Source organism: Apis dorsata, unplaced genomic scaffold, assembly GCF_000469605.1.
Source record: "Apis dorsata unplaced genomic scaffold, Apis dorsata 1.3 scaffold_44, whole genome shotgun sequence".
NCBI lineage: Eukaryota > Metazoa > Arthropoda > Insecta > Hymenoptera > Apidae > Apis > Apis dorsata.
The window spans coordinates 782,880-791,376 of NW_006263346.1; the positions used below are offsets into that span (position 1 = coordinate 782,880).

General features: G+C 37.3%; 1 protein-coding gene across 1 annotated transcript in view; it reads left to right on the forward strand.

The window, feature by feature from the left end:
• The first annotated feature begins 8,120 nt into the window (after positions 1-8,120).
• The window catches only part of LOC102681583 (NAD kinase 2, mitochondrial-like), a 9,695-nt gene continuing 9,318 nt past the window's right edge, over positions 8,121-8,497 (forward strand). Inside the window, exon 1 of the mRNA XM_031514354.1 lies at positions 8,121-8,374. Coding sequence (XP_031370214.1) covers positions 8,121-8,374 — 254 coding nt within the window. The remainder of the gene's footprint in view (positions 8,375-8,497) is intronic.

Consider the following 8,497-nt stretch of genomic DNA (forward strand, 5'->3'; position numbering starts at 1 on the left):
AGGAGAAGGGAGAAGAGGGGAGGACACCCGTTGAGAAAAGGGAAGCGGTTACACCGAGCCCGAGGAAGGAAGCCGAGGTCAAGTTTCGCTCGCCCGAGCAGGTTTTGGCGGAGCAGGCGGAGGTTCCAGCGATGGAGACGTCGAGGCTGCCGAGGATCCAGGTGCACACGAAAATACCGCTTGAATATACGAGAGACTTGGAGGGAGCCACGACTCACGTGAACGTGCAGATGCAAACGTCGAACACGATCCTCACCCAAATTTTGTCCGAGTTTCAAACGGGCACCCAAAAGAGGCAGCTTATGATGAGCATCAAGTTGCACTCGGACATAGACGAGGACGAGGACGAGGATGAATTCGAGTTCGAAGTAAGGGGAAATGGTTTACCGATCGAATTATTTTAAGTCAGGCCAAGTATAATAATAATAATAATAATTATTACAATCACCGTTCCCCTGTTATTCCATATCCCTTCGATTGTGAATATGTGCTCATACATGCATTGATTCACAGTTTTTTAAATTCATCGAGAAACGAAAAGAAATGGATAAAAGTGTTGGTTTGACGAATTCGAATATTCCAGGATCTGCCCGTTCGAAGACGGCTGTTCATAGATGACGACGACGATGAAGACGAAGATTTTGGACAGATAAGAGAGATAGAGAATCGACCAGAGAGGCAACCGTATAACCAACCACAGTCTTCGGAAAGGACTTATACACTTCAATACGATGTTTCCACGAACACGAGTAAGGGAAAGCTATGTCTAAAGAAATGTATTTGCCTCGTTTTGCTATAGTTCTTTCATTCTTCTCTCCTTCGTGAAGCAAGAGTATCCTCCCCAGATCGAGAGAATCGAGCTTTCTTTTAGATATCGTAATACCATGTTCGTCCAGCAAGCTCTCTGTCACGATAGCTCTATATCGGAGTAGAATCATGTGTTTCATATGTTTATTCCACTGATTATACGTGTAAATAGCAGAGGGTAGTTTGCTTATGGTGGAAGGGTTGGTTAAGGGTTGTGCAACTTCTAGAGGGGAATATAGTAGAGGGTTAATGGAGAGGGGAAGATGTTCGATAGATAGCATTATTGGAGAAAATTTTTCATTCTCTGAAGAGAATACACGTTTTGTAAAATAAATGGAAATGAAAAAGAGCGAGGAAACGCTCTTTTTGATTAAAGATTCCTTTTTATTTTTTTGTGACATTGAGTAAATGTATCAAAATTTGATGAATTATTGGACAATGTTATCGGTATTTTTTTCAAGGGAGAAAGATTGCAAATTATCGTTATCGTAGAAAGAAATATATGTCGAGGAAAATAATACTTGAAAATTTTCGAATGCTAGAATTTTAATAAAACTACTAAAAATAATAATTGGGAATGATAATGAGTTTCTAATTTTCAGATACAAGTTATACATTCTGCAGACCTTGCGGAAAATGGAAGTGATGGCTTTAATAATGGTAAGAAATGTGTATCCATTAAATTTTAATTTTAACATAAAGACAATATATATTTTCTATTATACGTTCGCTTAATTCTTTTTAATTTCTTTTTTTTCATAAATTATAAATATTATTCATTCGACAAAGATCATTTACAAAGATTCATCCCAATTACACGCAATCATATACGATATGATTACACAATTATTTAATGGAAAAAGCTGTGTAACAATATCCTATATTCACTGCATAAAAACGAAACAATATTCCATATGAAACATATTTCAGTTCGTTATTGATAAATGACATGAACACCCATAACCTGTAAACACAATGTAACACATTTCGAAATTAAAAGTGCGACCCGATCATTTCCGCTCAACATTCTCATCGAATCACGTTACACGAACAAGAGAGAAAAGACACCGTTACCGAAACGAACACGAATAATCATAAAATGGTTACTTAACCAAACATGCATCCCAATAAATTCTTCATTCTCTCAAAGAAACATTTCTATTCATGAAAAACAACCTTGTGCTTATAATTTTCACTTCAACTTTTCCTATCCTCCAGCGATACCTGTAAACAGTTATTACAATTAGAGAGGATAAGAGCTTGGTAACGAAGCCGCGATGGAGTTACACGTTAACCCCTTCGAGAATCCGACAACCGTTATATCTCTGAAGAAGGCAGGCAAGATTCCAATCTTGATAAACTCGGATAAGGATGATTGCTCGGAAACGTATTGCGTGATAACGGTGCCCGACAACAAAAATGCCTTGATCCAGTCAATCGTGAAAACGGACAACGTGCACATAACCACGGAGATATACTCGAAGACGAAACTGCCCTCGATCTTCGCTCAGTGCAAATTGCCTAAACCGCAGCCAGAGTCTCTCGACGACGAATGCGTGATACTTCACGCTGCCAGATCGAAGGCCGTCAATATACCGAGCGATTCCGAGCTGGTCAACAACTCTGGCTGCGACGACGATGGGAAACAATTTCGAAAGATCGCTTGTATCGCGCCCCAGATATATAAAATCATGTGCAAAAATTCCTGCCCCAACTTGATACTGACACAATTTTCCCAATCCTCCCAAACCGTGAGAAGGATCAGGTCGATGAATGACAAATTGGACGACTCGGACAACGAAATTCCAGTAAAAAAATCGGAATCGGAAATCTCGATACGCGAGGTAGTGGCGAGGAACGAGGTGTTGGCGAGGAACGAGGTATTGGCGAGGAACGAAGTGACGCCGAGGAACGAGGTAATGGCGAAGAACGAAGTGGTGGCGAGGAACGAGGTAACGCCGAGGAACGATGTGTTGGCGAGGAACGAGGTGTTGGCGAGGAACGAGGTGATGGCGAGGAACGAGATAGTGGGGAAGAACGAGGTTGGGCCGCCGAAAAACGAAATATCGCCGAGGAATGAAGTGCCGCCGAGAAATGAAGTATCGCCGAGGAACGACGTCGCGTATAGGAACGAAATACCGTTGAAAAACGATGTATCGCCGAAAAATGAATTGGTGACGAAAAATGAGATAGTGGCGAAAAACGAGATATTGTTGAACGATAAAATGTTGATAAACGATGAAACGCTTATAAGGAAGAACACGACTGTAAAGTTGGTGAACGGTAACGATACAGCGCCAATGATAATTACGAACGACGAGGAGGCAAAATTGATCGAGATAGATGATCGTGAGATAGAGGAATATCCGGATAAGATAGAGGAGGAGAAGGTAGAGGAGAGGGTGGAGAGCACGCAGACCGAGCCCATCTCGACCAAAGACATAGCCATCGACTCGAGGGAGATGAGGAACGAAATAGAGAGATACGTAACGAAGTACAAACAATATAAGGATATATTCGAGATGGGTACGATAACGGGGCATTCGTTAATGTGGCTTGAGAAACCTAGGAGACCTCCTAAGGAATGCAGATTGCTTTGCCCCCAACCGAGCAGATACATCTGCTCGGGGATAAGCGATATGACTCTTTCTTGCGAGGTGTGCGATCAACGGAATCGTTGCTATCGCAACGATTTGGAACAATTTGCAAGAGCAGGGAACGAATATTGGTCGACTAGCGCTTACTCGTTTCAATTCGAGCATTACCTGCGGAGCTGCTGCTATCGTAACAATATATACAATTATTACAATAAAGCGATCAACTGCTATCGGTCTTACAACAATATACACTGCTGTGCCAGGACTCAATCGAACCATTTATCCAATTATTGTTACTCTTACAACTCTTGGGGATACTCTTGACGTATATATGATACTTTCAGATTAAATCGTTGTAATATTTTGGTACTAAAGCTAATCTTAAACTTACGATGTCAAGGCCTTCTGTTGTACATAACGTTTCGAAATATTAAAGAAATTATTAAAGAATAATATTAAAGAAATGTGACATTAAATAAAGGAATTATTCATTTTAAATAAAGGAAAGTATAAATATGCAAAGTGGTTTTTGCTCTAAATTGTTTCTTTTCTTCTTTTTTTTTTTTTTTTTGTTATATACTTTTCTTATTTCTCTATCATTTTTATAGTTTAGTAAAAGTCAACTATATCGCAAGATTCGAAAGATCTCGAATAATAAATTATTCTCTATAGATTTATTTAAAAAAAAAATTAAGGATAAATCATTCGTGGATAAAAAATAAATTTGTAACTTTTAATAACGATTGTTACAGATAGAAAAATTAATTACAATAGTAATCAAACGACGGTTAATAAATATGTCACTTGTTAATATTTTTATTTACAATAGTCGTCTATTTTCATGGTTAAAAATTCTTGGTGCAAAAAATGCGCGTAATTTTTGCGTGACACGAGCCTCTTTTTCAAAATTTCACAAGATAAAACGATAAAACGAGAGGAACGATAAAACGATCTAAATCTAGATCTGTTTTAAATTATTCGGTAACTGTTATAATACATGTAAATGTAAAATTAAAAAAAACCATAACGAATGTATAATTTCAAGGATCTCGTTATAACGATATAAAATGATTTTACAATCCGAATTACCTTTTTATTTTGTATTCTTGATTGTGCAGAGGAAAAGATGGTATTTCGATCCCTTGTTGGTAAGTTGGCTCTCGTAATTTGCATATTTATAACAAAGACATCTAATTACAAACGTAGTGTAACGTAGTTCGTCTATTAATTATTTAAAGAAAAAAATAGAAAATAATTAATACTCGTAACGAATATAAATAATTTAACCTTACAAAACAAAGAACAAGAATTTCTTTTAACTTTAATTTACAAGTAAATTCACTTACTTAAATACACTTACAATTTTATAAATCATTTAATCGTATATATTTTTTAATTGATTATCGATATTTACAAATTTTTCAATTAAAAAAAATATACTGATCTCTGATAATAAAATAACCTCATACAAAAACGTTATCAAAAATAAATAAAGAATACGAATAATCGAAACATATTTTCTGATTATTTCAAACATAGAAATTATTCGATATATCTCGTAATAAAATATAAATTAAATCTCTAATTTACGACTATGTAAATCACAATATACGATTCTTGTTTCTTCGTAAATAATAAAAATTCAAGAATTATTTCCTAATAATTTTTATTAAAATATTTCCACAAAATTAAATTCAACTCGATCGTTTCCTTTTTCATCCTTAATTTTTCGTGCTCATAACCTCTCAAACTGATTTACCCAAATCCTATTCTAGATAAAAATTTCGAACAATTTAAATTACTTGAGGAATCGGATTTTGGATCGGGCCCTCTTCTTCTTTTAATAATCCTCGAAATCGAGTGGACGGAAGAGGCCGGGGGCTTAAAAGTTGGCCGAGCAAATTTCTTCGCCGCGGGCGGCGTATCGTCATAAGTGGCCCCCGTTGGTCAGCCTCAACCTTGCTCGACCTGTGTCGAGAGAAAGAGAGTGGAAGTTTGTCGCGAAGTTAGCCGTCGCCGGCCAACCAGAGGCTCGAGTTGGAGCATCCCCCTTCGAGCTAAAAACCTGCGTACGACGTGTAATTATTGTGGTGGGTGGCTCGTTGTCATGTCGTAATAAAAAAAATTCTAGGGAAATACAATTATCGTGTCCCAAACCGTTGCCAAGCCTTAGCAAGGCCGTTTTTAAACGTTGCATATGCATGGAATTTAGAAAATTGCTAAAGGGAAAGGAAACCGAGAAAACTTGACGTTCGAGGAAAGGAGAAAAAAGAAAAGGAGAAAAGGATGCGCGTGTATTTGTTCGAGCAACCCCTGTTAAACGAGTAATTATAATTACAGAGGATAAGTTTAATGTGTGGTCTATTATTGTATTATGTTTGTAGATATGATACAAACTTTAAATATATAAACTTTTGTTGTACATTTTGTTCACTTGAATATGGAAAATGGATAATAAATCTTTGATTCGAATTTGAATTGAAAGATTACAAAAGTAGATGAATTTTGTTCTAAGGATTATTGTTTTTCTAGAAACTTTTTCAATGTTGAATAATATCCGCATTTTCGCGAGATTTATAAGAAAATTTATAAAAAAAAATACACTTTTTTTTATCGATCCACTTTGAGATCAGCCTTGAAAAAGTACAACTTATCCAATAACACAACAATTTTAACTCTCTTTTTAAATTTTTTCTCGACTTACGAAATATTAATTAGAAACAAATTAATATCGAGTGATTCGATTATTTGACAAATATTTACAGATACGAAAGGGAGAAATAATCCGCAAAGAAATCTCTCCTTCTACCTTCAGCCGTATATCATCTCAGCTCATACATGAATCCAACGGACGGTACGAATTTGAGCAAAGTTCCAAACAGCAAGTGTTCGCCCGTGGCTCGTAAAATATAAAATCGCTCGGATATTTCGCGACAACGGGTCTTAAGAGAACATTTCGCTATCGTAAATGGCTTTCGCCGGTCAGTTATCCACGGAAAACTTCCATCACGGGTTTACCACGAGCTTCTTCTTCTTCTTCTTCTTCTTCTATCCTCTCTTCAGTTGCAGGGAAAACCTTGTACAAAATGCGCCATCGAGAAATATCCGTATACACGCGTCACAATTTCTTCCCTTTTCTCTCTCTCTCTCTTTTTCCTCTTTATTTTTTTTTTTCCAAAACACATGGCACATGGCCGACGTGGTGAACAACGTATGATACCTGTGTATCCGGGAGAAATTTGAGGGGGAGAGGAAGGGGACAAAAAAATGTCACGAAGCTGTAATAAAAACGACGGCTTTCAAGGAAACTCGAGAACTCTTCGAGAGAGTTCCCCCTCCTCCCCCTTGGCTAAAATCTCCGGTGGTTGTTGTCAAGAATATTTCGTGGCCGAGGAGACATCCCCCTTACATCCCCCTTAAGGGAAGATCGTGATACCTTAAGTGGCTTTAATGGTCAGTGTCCATTGAGACGAAAATTTCGCGGAACTTTGGTCCCCAAGTTTGCCGGAAGCCAGGGCGCAAGACACAGAGGCCTGGTGCCTCCCGGTTACAGGCCTGAGTGCCAAGTATCGCCCAGGACACGTGAGTAATCCTGAAGAACACGTTTCCCTGATGCAACCTCGTCATCAGTTTTAGATGCCACTCCGCCTCTGTTCTCTGGCTGCCAAGTTGCGAAGCCGCAGGGACGAGATGCGATTTGCAAAGTTGAGGAAGCGGATGATTGTTTGAAAATTTGTTGGATACAGAAGTGAAAGATCGTTATTTTATATTTGGGGAAAATTGTTGGATTATTAATTGTATTGTGATGTATATTTGGAATAGAATTATTGCTCAATAATTCAATCGATCGAGTTATTTTACATCTGTGATTGAAAAATGATTGCCTTGGAATATCAGAAAGTAATGGATTTATCAAGCTTTTCTATTCTCGATCTTGAGAATGATGAGAAAATAAGTGTAAACTTTCTTCTTCGTTTTATTTCGATTACTAGATGACGTAAAGTAAATTAAGAAAAATAGATCTATCAAATTTTCCCTTTTGTAAATCTTAGTTTATGAAATGAAAATATTAAAATTTTAACATCATAATTATGTACAGATAATATTATTACCGTGAATCATCGAAATTAAAATAATCGCGTTCGAGAAAAAGACTGTACGATATAAATATATAAATTGTGCAAATTAATCATTCTCGATCCCATGAAATCGAATTACATTATCAAAATATAAATCTTCGGGGAGCAATAAACCGCTATCTCGCGGATTTATCGAGATAATAATTATAGAACGATTTGGAACGAAAATTTCCAAGTTAATAAACAAGGAGGAGGGAGAGGGAGGGAACTCGTTAACAATTCGTTAAAATAAAGTGAAACTTGGACGGTGTTTAAATATTACACGATACGCCGGGGTGTTTGGTTTGAAAGCAACGAGAACCGAACAATCTCTTGGTTCAATATTTAATATCATAACGAAACCAAACTAATTTCCCCCGTTTAATTAGTATTGATCCGAAGTGACTGAGCCGCGCTTCTATAAATCCTTTTTTTCAACCCCTCCTCCCCTCCCTCCGAGTGCATAACCCCTAAATTATCGTCTAACCTTAAAATCATTTCGAGAACATTTTTTTCTTTGTCTTTTCTTTCCCTTTTCTTTTTTTAATAAAGTTAGGAGAGGAACCCTCTCCTCTCCTAACTTTATCAACTAATCATCATGAGATTCTTAAATTACCTGAACAATACACCTTATCGTCCTCGAAGGATCCTGTGCGTGTCCAAGTTGACCTCGTTGGAGTACCTGCGATCCCAGAATCCCGATCTGAACGTGGATCAAATATTGTCGAAGATGAAGAGAGAGGGCCAGAATCCGGATGATATCCTCGCCGAGCATCAACGACAGATTGCTTGCGAGCAAAATCTGATATCGGTCCTCAACAAGCTCGACATCAGTTTTCGTATCACGAAAAGGTATCGGCAAGAGTTGTTACGTAATATACTTTAATGCCCGATGAAACAGCTGCAGCAACAAACGTAGGAAGAGAGAAAAGAGGAGGGATATATATATATATATATATATATATATATATATAT